At 41.6% G+C, this 22,956-nt stretch overlaps 3 protein-coding genes across 5 annotated transcripts; 1 reads left to right on the forward strand and 2 right to left on the reverse strand.

The window, feature by feature from the left end:
- Window positions 1-388: 388 nt before the first annotated feature.
- On the reverse strand, window positions 389-4,857 carry LOC121569868 (GTPase IMAP family member 6). 2 transcript variants are annotated; one of them, XM_041881130.2, is made up of 4 exons: window positions 4,725-4,857; window positions 3,319-4,080; window positions 2,957-3,003; window positions 389-2,833 (listed from the first exon to the last, which is right to left on the reverse strand). In XM_041881130.2, the coding sequence occupies exons 1-3, from the start codon at window positions 4,753-4,755 to the stop codon at window positions 2,990-2,992; spliced, it is 807 nt and encodes a 268-aa protein (XP_041737064.1). In that variant the 5' UTR covers window positions 4,756-4,857; the 3' UTR covers window positions 389-2,833; window positions 2,957-2,989. The 2 variants fall into 2 exon arrangements, with proteins under 2 accessions (XP_041737064.1, XP_041737063.1); XM_041881129.2 differs by lacking the exon at window positions 2,957-3,003.
- A 200-nt stretch (window positions 4,858-5,057) lies between these two features.
- Window positions 5,058-7,961, reverse strand: chmp4c (charged multivesicular body protein 4C). The gene is made up of 5 exons (XM_041882087.1): window positions 7,583-7,961; window positions 7,038-7,215; window positions 6,614-6,722; window positions 6,295-6,421; window positions 5,058-6,189 (listed from the first exon to the last, which is right to left on the reverse strand). Exons 1-5 carry the CDS (start codon window positions 7,809-7,811, stop codon window positions 6,128-6,130), a joined length of 705 nt encoding a protein of 234 aa, XP_041738021.1. The 5' UTR covers window positions 7,812-7,961; the 3' UTR covers window positions 5,058-6,127.
- Window positions 7,962-13,480: 5,519 nt separating this feature from the next.
- Window positions 13,481-19,838, forward strand: zfand1 (zinc finger, AN1-type domain 1). Of its 2 annotated transcripts, none has more exons than XM_041881127.2 (9): window positions 13,481-13,691; window positions 14,010-14,129; window positions 14,807-14,849; window positions 15,032-15,071; window positions 15,251-15,378; window positions 15,899-15,990; window positions 16,284-16,405; window positions 18,946-19,101; window positions 19,565-19,838. In XM_041881127.2, exons 2-9 carry the CDS (start codon window positions 14,075-14,077, stop codon window positions 19,739-19,741), a joined length of 813 nt encoding a protein of 270 aa, XP_041737061.1. In that variant the 5' UTR covers window positions 13,481-13,691; window positions 14,010-14,074; the 3' UTR covers window positions 19,742-19,838. The 2 variants fall into 2 exon arrangements, with proteins under 2 accessions (XP_041737061.1, XP_041737062.1); XM_041881128.2 differs by lacking the exon at window positions 13,481-13,691 and adding an exon at window positions 16,701-16,752 and having other exon boundaries at window positions 13,872-14,129; window positions 19,565-19,651.
- Window positions 19,839-22,956: the final 3,118 nt, after the last annotated feature.

Consider the following 22,956-nt stretch of genomic DNA (forward strand, 5'->3'; position numbering starts at 1 on the left):
ACGGATGGCACTGTGATAGACTACATCCAATTTGCTGAGTAGAGTGTTGGAGGCTATTTTGTAAATGACATCGCAGAAGTAAAGGATCGGTAGGATAGTCAGTTTTACGAGGGCATGTTTGGCAGCATGAGTGAAGGAGGCTTTGTTTTTGCGAAATAGGAAGCCGATTCTAGATTTAACTTTGGATTGGATATGCTTAATGTGAGTCTGGAAGGAGAGTTTACAGTCTAACCAGACACCTAGGTATTTGTAGTTGTCCACATACTCTAGGTCAGACCCGTCGAGAGTAGTGATTCTAGTCTAGTTGTTCAAGACTAATGCTGCTATATTTTGGCTTCAGATAGTAATGATTTGACAAAAATACTGGAGGACACAGGTTTGCTTAAAGTTCATCAAAATGTAAACTTTATTTGGATACTTTAGAAAAAATATATAATTGTCTACTACAGCAATAGACAAAATATAGAAATCATAGTTTTTTCACACAAACAAACAAAACAACATCAATTGTATACGGAAACAAAAGACTACTCTGTTTGCACTGACTAGAGAAGACACATTCTACCTTATCTCCCCCTAATAAATAATTCAACCAGCGTTAACTCGAAACAGAACTTAAGATATTTCTGTGCTGATACTTTGACTCAGAACCCTTACAGCACATGTGCATTCATGTAAGTGTAGCTAATAGAATACTATGCAACATCAATGCGTATCATCAATATGAAGATGTTTGTAAAATGGTTTGTATCCAATATCAACATTGGATGTTAGTTAGTGCATGTAGCTACTACTAGCTAGTATTGATTGTCAGAATAGGAAGAAATAAGAGTAAAAGACCTACAGTATATAATAATAATATACAAATTATAATAATGATGACAATAATGATATGATAATAGACATGATTGTACCCACAGTATTAAGCCTATTGCAATACTATCAACATGGGCCATGTTGCAATACTACATCAGATTAGAAATTAATGTTTAGTTCCTAACTAATCTGAATAATTAAGCGACCCTACTTAGAGGGTTATGGAAGCATATAGCTGCCAAAATTCTATATAAAATTGAAATACAAAGTGTTATTAATTTATCATTATCCAATTACATTTTAAATTACATTTCAGCAGCTATACGCTTGCATAGAAGGTTGGGTTTGATACATAAATATTCAAAATCTACATTTATCATTTCACACCCATAAACAAAACCCAGACATAGATATTTGTATTATCTACTAGTAGAGTAAAACAGTACCTGCACTTCCAAGTGCTTGATAAAACATTATACACTAAGTGTAATGTTCACAAATATATGTCTAAAATGCCAATTTCAGTTTGGTCACAATTGGGGAACTTTTCCACAAACAATTCCCTGAACAACATTTTCACAGACAATTACGTACTAAACATTTTAAAATCTAGTAGTGCAATTGTACAGAATACCTGTCCAGGGCTCTACACTGACATGTTTTACAATGAGCACGTTTTATTATTTTATTAATTTTTTATTTAACCTTTATTTAACTAGGCAAGTCAGTTAAGAACAAATTCTTATTTACAATGACGATCGAAAAATGTAGGAGTTCAAAAAAAGTTGATGAATAAAAGGTTTTTAGAGTGTTCCATGCTCAATCAATTACAACTTAGGTGAGACAAATGCTCAGCTGCCGCTTTGATGGGCGGGCCTTTACTGTTGGAACGGTGGGACTCACATGTCTGTCTATGAGAGATGATATTCTCCGACGTGTCTCTTCACTAGCAGTTGAGCAAGCTCCAACTAACATTAAAAAACAACCTAGCGTGTGAACAAAACGATGTAAACAGCCAAGAAACACGAGGGCAAAGTCACACTTTAGTAGACTTTCAGGTAAATTCGACAAACTTTTATACCAGTGCGCTTCTTAAAAATGTATCGTTCAGCACTTCCCTCAGTGCGTACAGCCCCCCCAGGCACTGTTGCTGCTCAAGGTGGGATAGCTATATGGGATTCGTAGTTCTTTGTGTGATTAGCTACCTCTATGAAACAAAACAAACAAATACTTTCAAAATGGCTACAGCAGCTATTTTTTTGGCCTATAAATCACAAGTTGCACATGTGCTCATACTTGATCAGTTCACACACATCTATTTTTATGCGCATATGAGAGTAAAATGGTTGCTCTGTAGAGCCCTGCTGTCTAGTATGTGCTGTAAATATTTGGTTAAGAAGTATCATAGGGACTTCCCATAGGGACTTCCCTGTCTCTTGTCTCCTACAGTAGTTTTCCCATCATCCTCCTTTCATGGAGCAAAGGGTAGATAGAGGGCCTCTACTAGTACACATTGGCCATCTGAAGTCATTTAGGGTTTCTTTCATCGCCCTGTATGAATGTCTGTGATTGGTTTCTTGTTCTTGGTCATATTTCTTTTTACATTTCATGTGCAAATCAAATCAGTTAAAATCAAATCCTCAAATAGATATATTTCATCAGAACTGTCATAGGTGGGAGGTAACAGTCTCGAACAGCCAGAACAGCATAATGTTAGCCTACATCCAGTAACAGATAATCTCTCTCACACTGATATAAATAATTGTTCAATCTTAAAACTCTAAAATAATCTGGCCTGTATTCATAAATTGTCTCAGAGTAGGAGTGCTGATCTAGGATTAGGGTCCCCCTCATCGGTCTCATTCCTTATGATCTAAAAGGCAAACTGATTATAGATCAATTTATGAATACAGGCCTTGAGGTTGGGGTGACGTATGGCTGTAGATCCAGCAGCTCTTAAATGAGTACTGTGGTGGGTCACCATCTCTCCTTTAGTCAGTCAGTCCATCCACTGAATCTGAAAATGGACACATAACATATATGGATTAGTACATATCTATATGTAATATAATTGGAATAACCATCATTGTCATGTCTTTTTGAAACTATCCAGGCTAGTTAATGGCAGTATTGATATTACTGGAGAGGAATATTGCCGTGTCCTGGACAATCCTCATGGATTATTTTCTGATCCCACGCAAGCAGACAGGAGAGAATAGTTATGGTTAGCATAGAAAAAATTAGAAACTGAAGGAAGAAATGTTAAAAGGGGTTGAGGGGCGAGGTAGTGAAACTAATTCCACACTATTTGGTACATGACTACTACATGAGTAATTCAAATACAGTTACCGTAAGTGGAATAATACAACTGTAATGCAAGTTCACATGTTTTGGAGTGAAGAGCAAAGATTATACATTTCACCCAGTCTGAGCTTTAGCCTATGAGACTGCTGTTTCCTGGTACCAGACTATGTCTGAGTTGTCAGTAAAGCTGCCACTCACTCTGTGGTGGGTCCACGTCCAGTTTGGCCGATCCTACGGCAGAGTTCACTTTGGGCCTTGCCCCAAGCTGCCGGTTCTGGGTTTGGTTTTGGTCCAAATGTTTCTTCTCCTTCTCCTCCACCTCCTCTGGGTTATAGATGCCCTCCTCCGCTACCACCTTCTCTATCTTCTCCATGAGCCGCCTCAGTTGGGGGTGCTCCCCAAATATGCAGTTATTGATGACAAAGTACCTTCTCTTGCACTTTTCCAGCACCCACTGCAGATCCTTCCCCTCCCGCTTGATGTGTCTCTCGATGGACATGTTCCTCAGCACCTCAGCCCAAGTGAACACTAGGATAGTATGCCTCCACACACGCTCCCCAAACAGGGCCAGGTGCTCCTCGATGCGGGCCCGGTCCACCTCGGTAAACATGCCCACGGGGATGACCAGTAGGAAGGCGTGGGGGCCAGGGGGCCCACACATGGAGGCTCCCCGTACCATCTCCTGCTGATAGAGGGGCGGCGTGGTCTGGGCCGAGAACCAGCCCGGCGTATCTATCACTGTCACCTGGCGCCCCTCCACCTCAGTCTGACGCTTGACGCAGAACTCGGCTGCCCGCTCTAGGCGGAACTCCTCGCGGCCCAGGATGGTGTTGCCTGTGAGGCTCTTCCCAGGCCACCTCCAGCCCAACAGCACCAGCCGCAGCTCAGATAGACGGTTGGCTTCCCGGGTTGCTGCCGCAAGCCTCTTCTCCTCCTCCTCTGGGTCAGGCACATCCTCTCCTGAGGGTACAAATATCACAAGTCATTAGCAAGTACTTTTTAGCTAATACTGTTTCAGCAGTTTATTTAACACACACCTGAGGAGTATACACTAATACAGGAGTAATAAAGACTAGTTCACTAATTTTGTGGTTTTTATTTATTTATCAGGGGGTGCAGCTCCACCTTCGGCACCCCTTTTCCCGCAGCTATGATTCTTTAGTTAGTTAGTGGTGCATAATAATTTGTATCAAATTTAAATCCCTTATAGAAAATGTAATAAAGACAGTTTAGAACCAAGTCATTTAGCCTGCCCTACCCATGTGCATTGATGTCTATAGCAGATTGACTAACGAATGACTTGCATTCGTTAGTCCGTGCCAACAAAAAAATCCAGCCCGTTGATCATCTCCTGTGTGGCAATTTATGGTTGAAACAGGAGTCTTGCTATGTATCAACCAAGTTATTCTAACATTTGACATAGCGACCGGGCCTGGGGCAGTAAAGTATAAAGTGAAAAGTGTCACATTCGGGTCAGAGTTAAACTGGCTAACCTAGCTAGCTGTTAGCATTCCGTGAACTATCGATAACCGGTTTTTTAAAAAGGTTTTGTTCGATTAGTTGTATCGATTGACTTGAGACACCGTATATTTTTGGAGACCCACCTGTTGATTGCACTGGTTTCTCTGATTCCATGCCGGTGTTTCGTTATTCTGAAATTGTATTCCGCAATTAATCCGCTGGAGAAGGATTTCCTGCTTGGTTGACAGACGGCGCGGGACTATATATAAATATTTTAGCAGGTCATGTGTGCGTGAAACTTGTGTTATGGTGCCCCCTTGGAACCTCCTGCGGACAGTGCAGCCAACCTCGATTATAGTTTACTGGTAGGTATTTCACCAACTATTGTCATTACCATAATACTCCCATTGGACAGTGGTCACATTACTGGAGCACGATGCAGTAAAAAAAAAACACAACTTCCTGAAAATGACAAATAATTTGGGGTAATTTTATTTTGTTAAAATCTTCAAAATCCTTCATATTTACAAAAACGATATTTCTGTAACTCCAACTCAAAAAGTAACATTCATAGAATAGTGCTTCACTCATATTCTTTAGTATAATTCACTAACACTTATCTATTTTTCTAACCCAGCACCTTTTAAGGGACATACAGTACAGTGCCTATTGAAAGTCTACCCACCAGTTGCAAAAATTATAGAACATTTTCCACATTAATAAAAAATGTAACAAAGATGTGTTGATTGTGTATGTCTTCACACCACAGAGTTAAACATTGGTAAAATCTTATTTATAATGATTCACAGCTGTAATTTATTTTAGGGCAACAATTATACATATTTTTTGTCAAAATTGCTCAAGCTCAGTAAATTTGGTTGGGAGTCATTGATGGACAGCAATATTCAAACCCTGACTGATTTTCAAGCAGATTTAACTCAGGTCTAAGACTGGACCATTCAGGAACACTTAACACCTATTGGAAAGCCATTCTGGTCCGTCTTTGGCGTCAACATTTGTGAAATTGTTCCGCTGAAAAATAAAACTATACCAGGGTTAGGTATTCAGATGCCTGTGGCAGGGTTTCCTCTAACTATTTATTTCCTTTCATATTCCTTTTGGTCTTGACAAACTTCCCAGTCTCTGCCGGTAACAAGCATTCCCATAACATGATGCGTCTACCACAATGACAGCAATCCATGCTTTGGTTTAGTTTCCCTGGCACCGTTTTCAGTGGGTGAACTATCCCTTTAATTTTAAGGCAGCAAAATGTGAAGAGGGGTGTGTAGACTTTCACTAGCGACTGTATCCTTCATTGACAGAAAAGTGTGTAATATAGCAGTAATAAAATCACCTAGTCATAGAGCTCAAATTCCAATACTACACTTCCATATTTCAGATTTGTACAAGACACACAACAAACAATCCAACAAAATCGACATCACTGGCTCTTCCCTATTATTATTAGAACAAAAAGATAAACATTCAAATGAACCTTCGTACCTTTAGAGTCTGGTGTGTGTGTGTGTGCATGTGTGTGTTACAGTTACATTGCCCAGGCTGCCAGCATCTGCATTTCGTCATGATCCTCTACCCTCTTCTTGGAAGCTGTAAAGCAGGAGGGTGAAAATTGGTTTAACACTGACTGTATTATAAAAACTAGCATACACTTCAACTAGTTTATTATTCTGCAGGCCCTTGTCCTGTACTTACGGGTGCGCTCGCTGGGTCGAGATGAGGGCAGTTTGGAGGCGGGAACACTGGGCACTCTGCACATGTTCTTCATGCTCTCCTCCAGCTCCTCCTGTTCCAACTCTGCCAGCTCTGCCAACAGCTCATCCTGCAGGATAATCAAAATGTGAGCCATTGAGATGCATGCAGTATTGTACATGTTTGGCAATCAGGAAGTCACAAAACCTAAGTAGCCTATAAAGCAGCTAAATCAATCAATCCTCCACTGGGCAAAGTGAATAGGCTAAGAGGATGAAATAAGATGCATTTTTTGAGAAATGGTGAGCAGTAAATAGGTTACCTCATCAAATGAATCTCCGAAAGGTCGGGAGATAGCATCACAGATCTCCTGGGCAACTTCCTGAGACTCAGTGATGTCCTGCATCAGAGATTCAATCTTATCCAGATCCCTGGGAGGAAAACAGAGAGGATTTAGGAATAGTATAATAGTAGTAGGTCCATCAGTAGGCCTAGTTAGATATGATCCTCTTTGTTTCTGATATAACTTTGAAACTCAGGTTGAAATAGAATTATGAGCATATAATTGGCAATAAAGTCAATCTTGAGAAAGGCCAGTGTTTGATGGCTACATCCCAAATGGCACCCTATTCCCTATTTTGTGCACTACTTTTGACCAAGGTCAAAAGTAGTGCACCAAATAGGGAATAGGGTGCCATTTGGGGTGCAAACCCACTGTTTAATGGTTATTATCCTTATTCACTCACATGTTCTGGTGGACCCCCTTGATGGCCTTGGCAGCGTAGCCCATGGTCTTCAGGACCTCAGTGTTGGTGTTGGCATTCTCCAATGCCTCTCTTTGGAACTCAATGGTGGAGAGGGTCCCGTCAATCTGTGTGAGCTGCTGCTCAAAGCGCTTCTTCCTCTTCAGTGCCTGGAGGGCCACTGGTGGTACAGAGGTACGGGGGGGATATGGTTATGATGATTATTAAATAGCATATAGAAGTGCCATCTGCATCTTTAGTAGTGAAGAAAAAAAGCAATGGCAGAAGGGGTACAGATGGACACAAATTAGTATGACCTAGGTAGGAGTCATTAAAGAAAGTAGCTGATAGCCTAATGACAGAAGATTGGGCTGCAAGCAGCCCTGACAAAACTATTGTCTGTTTCTAGGTGTTCCCTGTATTGACAAAAGAACAAGATACTTCACCTGAGAAGACGGTCTCCTATTGATACAGATTATTTAGGTTCAGGTGATTCAACATGGACCAACCAAATCATGCAGACGTGACAATATCACAACAATACATACCACGTTTATTCTTGAGGCCATTCTTCTTTGCTATCATAATTTCTTGTTCAATTTTCTTTTCCAAGAAGTCTTGTTTTTTCGCCAGCATCGCCTCTGTTTCTCGAAGTTTGTGAATGGCGTCCTGCGGGGTAGGGCCTGTCCGCGAGCGATGGCCATGTTTCGATCTCGAAGAGCTTGGATAGTGGCTTGAAGAGATCGAACTTGAGCTTCCCTTGAACAATTTGGACATTTTGTCACTTTTTGTATTCAGTTAAAGTTACTTTTCAAATGTAGCTCGTTAGATCAACTTCTCTGGAGAAAGTGGCGCCAGGTGCAGGTTGCAATTCAAGTCCGACAGCTTGAATTCAAAAACAGCCAGCCAGTCCCACACACCTGAGTGACGCTTCCTGAAATGTGACACATGTGGCTGGCAATAGGCTTTTATAATGAATTACACAATGGCCTAGGGCTAGGCCCTAGCTATTATGAAGAAAAAAATTGTTTAAGATAAATAACTAGGCCCCTATGAGAAAAGATTGAATATAAAGGTTAGGCTATAGGAAATGTATCTAATTATTGCATGTCAAGATAATCAACACAATAATCATTAATTTACAGTGGAATAATTCACCTACAATGTAGGCCTTTTACAATGTATCACTCATAAATGTATCATTACTAGTTAGTACAACGTATCAATTTATCATGGACAGAGATTGATTTATATTCAGTCACGTGAGTCCGTTGCCGGGTCAAATCAAAGATATTTTATAAGTAACCAAAGATAGACCACAGCCTGTTGTTTCCAATGGGAGCATTATCATAGTGGGCAGAGCCAAGCATGAGCTAGCGAGAGCCTATTGGCGCGTTCTAGCATATATTTGCATATTTCCGTTAGGGAACGCCTACTCTGTCATGTGCGCGTGTGCAATAACTCAATTCGCCCTTGCACTCCTTCCAAACAACGCAATTTTTTTGAAACTTTGGCAAAGGGTGAATTCCACAAAACTTTGTCCACTCTGTTCGTAACAGATTTATAGTTTGGGAAACAGAAAACTGTATTGAGATCAAATGTTTCATCGATGAGAAAATTAGCAGAATGTCGACCAAAACCATCTCGCTCCATCTTCTCCTACCGCCTGGCACAGGACTTCCTATCACCACCATATTTGTTAGTGAGCGGCAATACCAACCGGATGCTTCACATTTATACATCCGGTGAAATATCTGTCTCATTGTTACATCTGTGGTGAAAGTTGAAAAGTTGATGTTGATGCCAGAAGAATTATGAGGATATGAGAGGGGATGTGGATAGTATGAATAACTGGGTGAGAACAGCGTTAGTGGGGGCAGCTACTGAGGCTATACCTAAGAGTTCAGGGAGGAGGAGGAGGAGGAGGAGGAGGAGGAGGAAAGGAGTCCCATGGTGGACGGAGGAATGTGGGGCAATGGTGAGGAGTAGGAACAGGGCATTTAGAGTACTGAAAAGGACGCATAACTTCCAACATCTGATTCAGTATAAGCAGGCCCAGGCCATGGTGAGGAGAACTATCCATCAGGCAAAGAGGTCATGTTTGCATCGGTTCTGTGACACCATTGGAAGGGCGACACCTGTGGGAGAAGTGTGGGGGATGATTAAGAGGATGAGTGGGGTCAGAAGAGAGTGGGATTATCCAGTGTTGACGAGTGGGGAGGATGTGGCAGTAACAGATGAGGAGAAAGCAGAGATGATGGCCAAAGCATTTGTCCAAGTGCATAGCTCCGCAAATCTGTCAGAGGGTGCAGAGGAGACACTGTGTTAACAAACCTCCAAACCTCCAAACGAGCTTCAATGCCATACAACACTCCTTCAGTAGCCTCCAACTGCTCTTAAACACTAGTAAAACTAAATGCATGCTTTTCAATCGAACGCTGCTGGCACCCGCCCACCCGACTAGAATCACCACTCTTGACGGGTCTGACCTAGAGTATGTGGACAACTACAAATACCTAGGTGTCTGGTTAGACTGTAAACTCTCCTTCCAGACTCACATAAAGAATCTCCAATCCAAAGTTAAATCTAGAATCGGCTTCCTATTTCGCAACAAAGCCTCCTTCACTCATGCTGCCAAACATGCCCTCGTAAAACTGACTATCCTACCGATCCTTGACTTCGGCGATGTCATTTACAAAATAGCCTCCAACACTCTACTCAGCAAATTGGATGTAGTCTATCACAGTGCCATCCGTTTTGTCTCCAAAGCCCCATACGCTACCCACCACTGTGACCTGTACGCTCTTGTTGGCTGGTCCTCACTACATGTTCGTCGTCAAACCCACTGGCTCCAGGCCATCTATAAATCACTGCTAGGCAAATCCCCGCCTTATCTTAGCTCATTGGTCACCATAGCAGCACCCACCCGTAGTCTGCGCTCCAGCAGGTATATCTCACTGGTCATTCCCAAAGCCAACACCTCCTTTGGCCGCCATTCCTTCCAGTTCTCTGCTGCCAATGACTGGAACGAATTGCAAAAATCTCTGAAGCTGGAGACTCTTATCTCCCTCACTAACTTTAAGCATCAGTTGTCAGAGCACCTTACCGATCACTGCACCTGTACACAGCCCATCTGAAATTAGCCCACCCAACTACCTCATCCCTATATTGTTATTTATTTAGCTCTTTTGCACCCCAGTATCTCTATTTGCACATAATCTCTTGCACATCTAGCATTCCAGTGTTAATACTATTGTAATTATTTTGCACTATAGCCTATTTATTGCCTTACCTCCATAACTTGCTACATTTGCACACACTGTATATATATTTTCTGTTGTATTTTTGACTTTATGTTTTTTACCCCATATGTAACTCTGTGTTGTTTTTATCGCACTGCTTTGCTTTATCTTGGCAAGGTCGCAGTTGTAAATGAGAACTTGTTCTCAACTGGCTTGCCTGGTTAAATAAAGGTGAAATAAAAATAAAATAAAAAAACACGAGAGAGGAGCATCCTGGAGTGCTGGATAGGAGGGAGGATGTAAATTGTGGCTGCATTACAGGTGGAGATGGGTGATATGCCATTGCAGATTAGGAGACAGCAGCTGGCAATGAATTATTGGGTCAACCTACAAGGACATGGGGTGTCTCATCCTGCGAAAGTGATTTTACAGGCATGCTGGGAACATGAGCGAAGACGGAACACAAGCTTTGGGTGGGTGAGTAATAACCAGGCAAAGGAGATGGGACTGTATGGAAGGGAGTTTAGTCCTGGGTCAGCATTTGTAAAGCAGGAATGTGGGGTGGAAGTCAGGAAACGTATTACAGATCATCTGGCTATATATACGGCGGAGCTGATGGCCATACTGTTGGCCTTGCAGTGGGTGGAGGAAGTCAAACAAGACAGAATAGTTATTTGCTCTGATTCATGTGCGGTGTTAATGAGTCTCCAGTTCCTTTAGCTCACGTAGCAGACAATACTTGCTTTATGAGGTGCTACAAACCCATGGCAAGGTTAAACAGATGGGTATACAGATCATATTTACTTGGATCCCAGCCCATGTGTGGGGTGGAGGGGAACGAGGCAGTAGATGAACAGGCTAAACAAGCACTTAGTAGTGGGGATGTTGATGTTGAAGTTTCAATGAGCAAGGCAGAGGCAAAAAGACTGATATATACAGTGATGGTGCAGAGATGGCAGGAGCAGTGGAATAGAGATAATAAGGGAAGGCATTTATTTCAAGTACAAAGGAAAGTCGGGGAGGGGAGGACGGCAGAAAGGGACAGAAGAGAGGAGGCTATTTTTACAAAATTAAGGTTGGGACACAGCCAGTTGAATAAGACATTAAATGTGATAGGAAAGCATCCAACAGGAAAGTGTGATTCTTGTCAGGAAACAGAGACCGTGGAGCATGTATTGCTACAGTGTGGGCAGTATCAGGGGGAAAGAGAGAGGGTGAGATCTAGTATGAGGGAGAAGGGGATACAGGAAATTAGTTTAAAGAGAATATTGAGTAGAACGTCATTAGAAATAGTCTCAAATATTTTGTTATATTTTTTAAGAGCAACGGGGCTGGCAGGTAGGATTTAGTTTCTCCCTGTCTCTGGCCCACACTCCAGTACAGTAGGTGGCGGTAATGCACCATAACGTTGGATGCCAACCGCTGATAAACCCCACTGAAGACGAAGAAGAAGACGAAATAGATTCACGGAAGATGGCGGAAGCGGATGATGAAGTGGGGATAGAATACAATGGCGGTATAATCAAGGAGAATTTGAGTATTGTTCAAACTAATGGAAAACGGAGCAAAGTAGGGTACATTGATGAGAATGACCCTTTGTATCTAGTAGGAGTACGGTTTGTTAATAAGGAACAGCTGAGCAGAGTACCAAGCTTGAATAAACCATTTGAGTTATCCAAACTGGTGGAGAGAGTGCTTGGTAAAGTGAAGGATGTGAGGATCACGAGAGGCGGGCTTGTTTTGATTTTTTGTAATTCTGCGGATCAGAAGGAACGTGCGTTGTCTTAATCGATTTGATAAGTTTGAATTGTTGTGTGTGTCGCTTCGGAACAGGGCACCCTTTAAGGCGGTTATATCTGGCGTTTCGTGGGAAGTTGATTTGGAAGAGATAAAACATATTCCTGGAGTGATTGAAGCACGTCGGATGAATCGAGTGGTTAATGTGGAAAAATTGAAGAGTTTGTATGTTCTTTTGTTTTTTGAAATAGAGTCTCTCCCTAATTAAGTGCGGTTAGGGTATATTAACTACAGAGTTGCAGCATTTATCCCAAGAACAATGCAGTGTGAACATTGTAAAGCTTTTGGTCATGTAGGAAGTGTTTGCAGAAGGGAGAAGCCAGGATGTACAAGATGTGGGAAATATCATATTATGTGTTATAAAATTGAAGAAAATGTTGTAATTGCGGTGGGAATCATGAAGCCACGTCTTATGAATGCCCCACAAGGGTAAAAGAGAACGAGGTGGCCAAAGTCAGGGTTGTACAGAGCATTTCATATGCAGAAGCTGTGAAAAGGGTTGAGGGTTTGGATGTTGCACCAGAAGAGTCCATGGGACCGAGAGAATGAAAAACAGCTTCACTCTCAAGGCCATCAGACAGTTAAATAGCCATCAGTAGCACATTAGAGGCTGCTGCTGCCTATTGAAATCACTGGCCACATTAAGAAATGGAACACAAGTCACTTTAGTAATGTTGACATATCTTGCATTACTCATCTCATATGTATATGCTGTATTCTATTATGTTCTACTGTTTCTTAGTCCATGCCGCTCTGTCATTGCTTGTCCATATATGTATATATTCTTAAATTCCATTCCTTACTTAGATTTGTGTGTATTGGGTATATGTTGTGAAATTGTTAGATATTACTGCACTGTCGGAGCTAGAAGCACAAGCATTTCACTACACCCGCAATAACATCTGCTAAACACGTGTATGTGACAAATAAAATGTGAATTGATTTGGTAGTGGATAGGCCTTCACTGCAGGCAGCAGGGGTTGTTGTCTTACACCAAGATGATCCTGACATTTTAAAGGTTAAAAAGGTGGACTTTGTGGCCTTTCTCCAAGGTGGAGAAAAGATCTAAGAAGATTGAAATCATTGTGATTGTAGCGGAGCGGTTCCTGGGGTTGAAAGATTTCACAGCAAAGGAGTTACATGGAATATTAGCAAAAGCCGTACCACCTTCTCAGGTCCTAGAGCATGAGAAGGGAGATATGGAGAACTAAAAGGAAGAAGTGGGAGTTTTGTTTGTTTTGGCAATGTACTATTTTTATTAGGGTGGATTGTTAGAATCACTATTAAGTATGGATTTATTTTAATTGTATTTTTGGTTTCATACCGTCCAGTTGGTGGCGGCAATACAACTTTTGGATGTAGTCCGCCATAAAACCCACAGAAGAAGAATAATCGTCATCATCATCATGAGAAGTCCAAGAAGCTGGACATCATATCTGCAGCCGATACGTTTTTGGGCCTCCAAGACTTCACGGCAGAAGCACTGCAAGGACTACTGTCGCCAGGAAATGTTTCGTCATCACAGGATCCTTCTGAGCCAGGCTCTGTCGTAGCCGGCCGCGACCGGGTGACCGGGAGACCCATGGGGCGGCGCACAATTGGCCCAGCATCGTCCAGGGTAGGGGAAGGGAATGGCCGGCAGGGATGTAGCTCATGTGGTAGAGCATGGCGTTTGCAGCGCCAGGGTTGTGGGTTCGATTCCCACGGGGGCTAGTATGAATGCACTAACTGTAAGTCGCTCTGGATAAGAGCGTCTGCTAAATGACTAACAATGTTGTTGTTTTTTTTATGTGTAGCGACCTGATTAAAACAGAAAAGCAGGCTGATTTTAGTTTAATTAACATTTCGTTACCTGATAGTTTGTATGGGATTGTTTGTATTAATTTTTTTCCACGCTTTTTTTTCCTTTTTGGATCCTTATTATCCACCTATACAGTAGGTGGCAGAATGCACATATAATTGTTACGAACGCCATTATACCAAAGAAGAAGAAGAATCATCATGGCTGAACTAGACATTGGGAAACATTGTAACATCAAGTCCTGCAATCAAACAGGTTTTCTTAATATTTTTTTAAAACTAGAATTATGTGATCGACAGCATTAACTATGTTGCTTAACGTTAAATGTTGTGTTATTGTATTTGTAGCTACCGTTTGTTTTAACAGCTTGCTAACTGGTTAACTAGCTACATGGCTATGATAATGCTAACTACTGTAGGGCTAACTAACTTGCAAGCTGTTGACAACATTTAGCTGCTTGCTAGCTAGTTAAGAATACTTAGTGAATTTGTAAGCGTAGCCAATTTACTTGAGCTCGAGCTCTTATTTCTCTGTAGAAGTAGCTAGAAGCACATAAGCTTTGTTAGCTAGATAGCCAGCAGTCTCTTTGGAATCCTTAAGAGTCAGCAAGTGCAGCTAGAACTAGCAGTGGCTAGCTAGCCATCTCCAGAGAAGGAAGAGGAAGCAAGAAAACCCGCTCCCTAATTTTTTCTGGTTCATATATATATATGTCAGCGAAATAAGCAGACCAGACCCAGCTGCTAATGCATTGGTGCATTTGGGAGAGCCATCCCGTTAAGCAGACCAGAACTCTCTTCTTAAAAAAATAAAAATCCTGAGTGGGGCAAATTCATTTATCCACCATCTTTGCTATCACTGCTGCGAGCCTTTGATTTTGACATTATGTTGAAGTTGTCAATGTATTTTACTACTGTCTATCCCAACTTCTCTAGATTTTCTGCCATTCATTTGTGATGCCTGCAGGGGTGTTTTCTGGTAAGATCAAATGTGTTGTTGTTGCTTAACCTTTTATTTATCCAGGCGAGTCAATTAAGAACAAATTCTTATTTACAATGACGGCCTGACTTGTGCATATGTGTTTAACTAAACTCAGTCACTATGGCTCTTGGGTGTGAATGTGATTGACTACTAGACAAGTCTTTTTACTTTCCTTCCAGCCTTGAACACAGAAGTCGAGATTTGCACTCTTGTCCTGTGGTAAGAAACTCTGTCAGCGTCCCAAATGGCACCCTATTTCCTACTATTTTGACCCAAAAGTAATGGTCTGTATAGGGAATAGGGGGCCAGGTGGGACGCTTCTTCAGTGTTGAGATTTAATGGCAAACTAGTTTTCTCATGATTTTGAATTCAGTCATGATTGAAAATGTTTTTCTCAGGTGGACGTTAAAAAAGCAGTCCAGATGTCTGGTGGCAGTACGAGCTACCCATGCACATTTGAGGAGTGCAAAGGGAAAGAACTGTTGCCAGTCATTTGTCCACACTGTCAGAAACATTTCTGTTTGGCGTAAGTGTCATGTTTTTTCCCCCTTTGATGACATGTCTGCCCTGGTCTCTCCAACAAGAACAGGCACCATATTCAAAAAGTTTCTCAGAAGGATCTGATCTATGATCTGTTTTTCCTTTTAGTTCACAATGTATGGACAGGGGTGACCTGATCCTAGATCAGCACTCCTATTCTGAGACACTTTATGAATACGGGTCCAGGTCTACTGAAACTACAGTGTTAGGTGATGTGTTGGTTGAGGAGTAGAGCAGGGGTTCTCAAACTTTGGGTCCGGGAACCCTTTTGTGATAGCAAATTTATCAGGGACATCTTGGCCAAAATTAGTTTAATATGTTGTTTTGAAATATTCCTTTAAAAAAAATGAAATGTAAAAAAAACTATATATATATATGAGATCTGTCTGTGGACCCCCTGCAGTACCTCGGAACCCACTTTGAGAGCCCCTGTAGTAGAGGATAGAGAGGTAGATGATGGGTGTGTTCAAAGCTCCTCTCATACCCCCATTGTCTTTATTCTCCAGCCATCGTCACCAAGATGACCACAAGTGTGAGAAACTGGAAACGCCCAAGCCTCGCATGGCTGCCACGCAAGAGCTGGTGCAGAAGATTGTAGGTCAGTCACAGTCACAACTTTTCATCAGAAACCAAAGAATGAACCTTTACTGGGTCTATTGGGGTTTATCCCAAATGGTACCCTATTCCCTATTTTCACAGGACTGTGGTCAAAAGTAGTGCACTATATAGGGAATAGGGTGCCATTTGGGACTCCTCCTTTAGTCTTTCTCAAAATAAATTGTATGAACTCCATGGCCATACAGGATATGCTTATCCCTGCAATTCTTTAGCCTGTCCACATGAGGACGGTGTTCACAAATGTTGCGTTGTTCTACCCTCTTGACTGAACAGAGTCCAAGAAGGCTTTGCCTCCAAGGAAAGGTCGCAAAGGAGCAAAGAACGCTGCAACAGCAGCCAAGGTGGCTTTGATGAAACTAAAGCTTCATGCTGCAGGAGACAAGGGACTGCCACAGGTACTACCAGTCTGGTATTAAGAGCGATGGGGAGCGAGATGCAGAGTGATTGCGTCTGACCTATTCCCTAGATAGTGGACTACTTTCGACCGGGGCCCAAAGGGCTCTGTTCAAAAGTAGTGCACTATTTAGGGAATAGGGTGTAATTTGAGATTCAGCCACTGAGAGAGTGTGTCTGAGGGTGTGGACTTGAACTGTGAAGGTGTTATTAAAGTGGGGATGTGATAACATATAATGCCACATACTATGTTGGGTCAAGAGGTAGTAACCCAACTTCTGCTTCTTTGATTTGCAGGGGGGAATATACACTACCAGTCAAAAGTTTGGAAACACCTACTCATTCACAGGTTTTTCTTTATTTTTACTATTTTTTACATTGTATAGTGAAGACATCAAAACTTTGAAATAACACAAATGAAATAATGTAGTAAACAAAAAAGTGTTAAACAAATCAACATATATTAATTTGCCTTGACAGCTTTGCACACTCTTGGCATTCCCTCAACCAGCTTCACCTGGAATGCTTTTCCAACGGTCTTGAAGGAGTTCCCACATATGCTGAGCACTTGTTGGCTGCTTTTCCTTCACACTGCGGTCCGACTCATCCCAAACCATCTCAATTGGGTTGAGGTGGGGGGGATTGTGGAGGCCGGTCATCTGATGCAGCACTCCATCACTCTCCTTCTTGGTAAAATAGCCCTTACACAGCCTGGAGGTGTGTAAGGGGGTAATTTTCCTGTTGAAAAACAAATTATAGTCCCACTAAGCCCAAACCAGATGGGATGGCGTATCGCTGCAGAATGCTGTGGTAGCCATGCTGGTTAAGTGTGCCTTGAATTCTAAATAAATCACAGACAGTGTCACCAGCAAAGCACCCCTACACCTTAACACCACCTCCTCCATGCTTTACGGTGGGAAATACACATGCAGAGATCATCTGTTCACCCACACCGCGTCTCACAAGGACACAGCGGTTGGAACCAAACATCTCCAATTTGGACTCCAGACCAAAGGACAGATTTCCACCGGTCTAATGTCCATTGCTCATGTTTCTTGGCCAAAGCAGGTCTCTTCTTCTTATTGGTGTCCTTTAGTAGTGGTTTCTTTGCAGCAATTTGACCATGAAGGCCTGATTCACAGTCTCCTCTGAACAGTTGATGTTGAGATGTGTCTGTTACTTGAACTCTGTGAAGCATTTATTTGGGCTGCAATTTCTGAGGCTGGTAACTCTAATGAACTTATCCTCTGCAGCAGAGGTAACTCTGGGTCTTTTATTCCTGTGGCGGTCCTCATGAGAGCCAGTTTCATCATAGCGCTTGATGGTTATTGCGACTGCACTTGAAAAAACATTCAAAGTTCTTGAAGTTTTCCGTATTGACTGACCTTCATGTCTTAAAGTAATGATAGACTGTCGTTTCTCTTTGCTTATTTGAGCTGTTCTTGCCATATTATGGAATTGGTATTTTTTTACCAAATAGGGCTATCTTCTTCTGTATACCTCCACCCCCCCACCTTGTCATAACACAACTGATTGGCTCAAACACATTAAGAAGGAAATACATTCCACAAATTAACTTTTAAGAAGGCACACCTGTTAATTGAAATGCATTCCTGGTGACTACCTCATGAAGCTGGTTGAGAGAATGCCAAGAGTGTGCAAAGCTGTCATCAAGGCAAAGGGTGGCTACTTTGAAGAATCTCAAATATAAAATATATTTTGATTTGTTTAACTCTTTTTTTTTTTTTGGTTACTACATGATTCCATATGTGTTATTTCATAGTTTTGATGTCTTCACTATTATTCTACAATGTAGAAAATAGTAAAAATAAAGAAAAACCCTGGAATGAGTAGGTGTGTCCAGACTTTTGACTGATACTGTATATTTGTTTACAATTTGCAGTTGTTTATACCGATCTAAAATGATGCATAAATCTCTGCAATGCTTTAGGCTAGAGAGGAGCGGTAAAATGCCAGAGGAAGAGTTGACTCTGATGGGAATATCTTTGGTTTGTCTCTATGATATTCAGAAGCTGCGCTACGACCTTCTAAAGTTGAGGAGTCAAAGACATTTGCTTGGGAAGTAATCTTATACAATGTGACTGTCGCTATCAATTGACACTTTCTGTAAAATAATATGTATAATTAAATTGAGAACATATTTGGTAGCGGAATAACATTTGGGAAAATCGGGTTTAGAATGCATTTTCCTTATCTATTATTAAGTAGCCTATCCAAAAGATGTCATGAGTCTTGTTAAACTACGTAGAATTTCAGGAAATGAGCTTCAAAACAACATTTTCTTAGGGCCCTCATTAAACAAATTCAAGCTGGTTTAATATAGGCTATGTCAATAAACAATAATAAAAAGGGAGTGATACTGAAAATGGGGGTCATGGTAAAAAGGTTGGGAACCCTGTTGTAAACGACAGCATCTACTTATACTGTATGTCATCATTCTATAAAGAATCAGTGTCTTTTTTATGGGCTTTTGCATTTTATTTGATATACATGTCTACATCTCCCTAACTTTGCTTTCCAGACAGAGAGGATCTATTTCAGTGTCTTCCTTCCCAAAGAGGGCAAAGACTCCAGCCTGCCCATGTTTTTCTGTTCCAAGTGGAGTGTGGGGAAAGTAGTGGACTACGCTGCCTCACTGGCCAGCCTCAAGAACAACAACAACGTACTAACGGCTAAGGTAACAGAAAACAGCCGCGAGCAGCAAGTTCCAATCAGACAAACCTATTGTACCTCTGTCGGCATACAAATTATAGAAACCTCTCTTTTAAAACATCTTAGAACAATGTATTAACAGCAAAGGTAACAAAGCTACCACAAGCTGTCTCCAAGCAGAAAAACCTATTCTACCATTATCATTATACAAATATTAGAGACGAAACATACCAACACGAACGTCGGCAGTGCACAGTGGCTGGCCATCCTATCGCCACTGACCACAGAACATCGGCCACCATTTTCTGTTTGTTTCCCTTTGATTCTACATTTTCAATCACCACCATTTGTCGACACCCAGCAGGTGATCTACTTCGCATGGCGAACTTTCGTGTTGGTCTGTCTTGTCTCTAAGATACCTCTCTTTTAAAAACTCTTACTAAAAACCTAATTTTTCCTCCCCCTGTGGTGTTGTTGTTGACGTGTAGAAGCTGCGGCTGTGCCACCCCCAGACGGGCGAAGCTCTCAAGATGGATGACACCCTTCTCTCCCTGCTGGCTCACCCAGACTTGCCCCTCTACAATGGGGGCAACGTGATCCTAGAGTACCTGGACAACGACTGCTCAGGCCTGGAGGACACCTCTACCTACGTCTCACAGTCCTGACTCGCACACAGCACTGATTGTCTAAATCATTTTGAGTCATTGGAATAATATACTACATATTTTTTTATTTACGCTAATAAAGCTTTGATTTACAGCAGTTTGACGTGCTTAATTTGCTTAGAAAATACAATGTACAAATTTGTATTTTGTGAAGTACAGTGGTGGCAGTGTAGTCATGATCTGGAAAAGGGGTTCCAAATGTCAGTTCTCTAGGACCCATGTGATAGTAAAACATTTCCCTATGCCTTATTATTGTGATCCAATAGGAATTTCCTATTGACAGTAATGAAAGCTAGCCACATGCATTTAAATTAATGTGAGCAAGCAACGTTACGTCAAGGATGGGGATAATGATCTGTGCAAAGTACTCCACAGTAATGTGCCATTGATTAACGGTATACTCAATGAAAAACAAGCAGATTCTAATCAACCCAGGTGGGACTTGAACCCACGATCCCCAGGTTGATTGATGCCTTTTCCATTAGGCACTGATGTAAAGTTGAGAAAAACAGATTTTGTCAGACAGTGTTGTTTTTACGGGCGAGAGAAACTCCCTGCTACTCTGTTCTCTGCCTCAGCCCTGCAACAAATGTAAAGTGGAACATCGATGCATAATCGTTGTAAACAGTGGAACCTTCTCTGTACCTGTTCAAACTGATGTCATTTCCAACATTTTCATCTGTCAAGCAAGCAAATTACACTACCCACGGTTATTCATGGTAAATGCTGCAAATGTTGGCTCAATCGGAAATTACCTTTAAAATGTCAACTGCGCTATTAAGCGGGTCTACTGCTGATCGGATTAAATCACAGCCTTAAATTTTACATTTACATTTCAGTCATTTAGCAGACGCTCTTATCCAGACTTACAGTTAGGCCTTAGCAGCATGACTTTCAAGCAAGTAGCAATTTCTTATGTTTTCAATCCCATCAGACCATATACTGATAGTGTTTCCATACCTTTTAATATCCTGTTGAATCTGATCCACCAGCACCCCCACTAAACAAACCCCATCAGTTAGCAGCAAATAATTGGTAATTGGAACTGGCTGCAGGAAAGCTGCCATTCTAGACTGGGGAAACCAGAGAAGATCAATGGTGGACCTCTGCCCACTCTTTGTGTAGGCCACAATTTATGATCAGTCTCATTAACAAAAACACCATGGCACAAACGGAAATGATTTAGACCTTGAGTCCAGTCAACACTTAATCATCCTGCAAGCAAGGTTTCCTCAGTCAACTAAGAAATTCCTATAGTGAACTGTGTCCATATTAGGACAGCCTGCCTCACACCGTAATAGTGAAATTCAACAACAGCAGAAAGTAATTCCCTATATGTGAGTAGAACATGCTACTGTCTTATAGTCAATGTATGATCTATCATGAAATAATGATAAATGCTGTAATTATAAAAACTATGCCATTTTAGCTGATTTCTTTTAATCACATTCCTGATGTGCAGTACAGTGGATATGTGAGGATTTGTCCTAGTCCAAAGATCAATACAATCTATTACTTAGATGATTTCTTGGAGTGGACGTTCTGATCACTGTTCTCGAAAATGACAATCTGAGTGTTAACCTGGATTTGTATGTCTCTCCTTCTCTTTCTCACCACACATACAGAAATGTAGATGGAGGGAGCCAATAGTATGTTCATGTTCATCTCATACATGTTGAGATGACACTACTGGGCAAAGGGTCTCAGTATATGTCCCAAATGGCACCCTATTCCCTATAAAGTGCACTACTTTTGACCAGAGCCCTATAAAGGCAATAGGGTTTCATTTGGAACGCAATCTCAGGTTTTCACTATCCTTCCACAGCTGTAGCCTCTCCTATAGTGTTGTCAGACACACAGCATAGGTTAATGAGACTGCTATGTGACATTCTGACTTAATTACAGTTTTTTACGATTGCTTACACACTAAAATTAAACTTTTCCCACAATTAGCAAAACCTTACACTCAAAGAGCAAAACACAAGGCTAGATTTGCACAACTGTAAGCACATTGTCAGCTTCACACTATTTGCAAAACATTACACACAGTGATTTGCAAAACACTAAACACACTTGTTTACATCAGACACAGAAGTATATCATGATGTCACTTCCTTGCAATTCCAAAGCACTGACTGTCAAATTACCACACCTATGAGCCAATCTGTTAAACACAGCCATCAGGTGCACAAACACATGATTGCTAAATTGTAGACACACCAATCAGGTTTAAGCACTATAAAAATGCAGCAGGTAGGTTCACCTGCCTTCAACCAAAATGGAAGGAGTCAGAAGAAGAGTGAGGGTGAGAGGAGGAGTACACAGAGGAGGAGGAGGAGGAGGAGGAGGAGGAGGAGGAGGAGGAGGAGGAGGAGGAAGAAGAGGAAGAGGCAGAGGCCGAGCCAGAGGTCGAGGAAGACCTGAAGCAGGAGGAGAACGTGCACAAAGAAGAAGAGGACCAAACTTATCAAATGACATTCGTGCAACACTAGTGGACCATGTTGTGAACCACGGATTGACGCTGAGGAAGGCTGGACTGAGAGTTCAGCCAAATCTTAGCAGATATACAGTGGCATCTGTCATAAGGACTTTTCGACAGGAAAACAGGTAAAAGAAGATCTGTCTACAGTTACAGTAATCAGCTGCTTATTGTATGCACCATATCAGCACTTGTGATACCCCTTCCTGTGACATTGTACAGTAAGTTACATGTATTATTCTCTACATAGGATTGAGGGTCGGGAACGACAAGGAGGAAGGGGGCCCATATTCACGCAAGAACAAGAGAGAGAAATAATAAACATGGTTTTGGCCAATAATGCTATCAGGCTCAGAGAACTACAAGCCAACATTATCGGTGACCATGCCATTTTCAATAATGTCCATCAGGTATCTCAGTCAACACTGGCACGCATCCTGAAAAGACATCAGGTTCAAATGAAACAACTTTATCGAGTGCCTTTTGAGCGGAATTCAGAGAGGGTCAAACGGCTACGGCATGAGTATGTGGAGGTTTGTATTGTTCACTTTAGCACTGTGATGTTGCATACTGCACACATTACTTTTTTACATTGACTGTATACTAGACCTATCCTGAACTACACAATCTTGTCTTTCACTGTATTTCAGAGAGTTTTGCAGATGGATGCTGAGGAAATCCTGCATGAATTCATATATATTAATGAGGCAGGGTTCAACCTCACAAAAGCAAGAAG

This window comes from Coregonus clupeaformis, chromosome 7 (genome assembly GCF_020615455.1).
Source record: "Coregonus clupeaformis isolate EN_2021a chromosome 7, ASM2061545v1, whole genome shotgun sequence".
Taxonomy (NCBI): domain Eukaryota; kingdom Metazoa; phylum Chordata; class Actinopteri; order Salmoniformes; family Salmonidae; genus Coregonus; species Coregonus clupeaformis.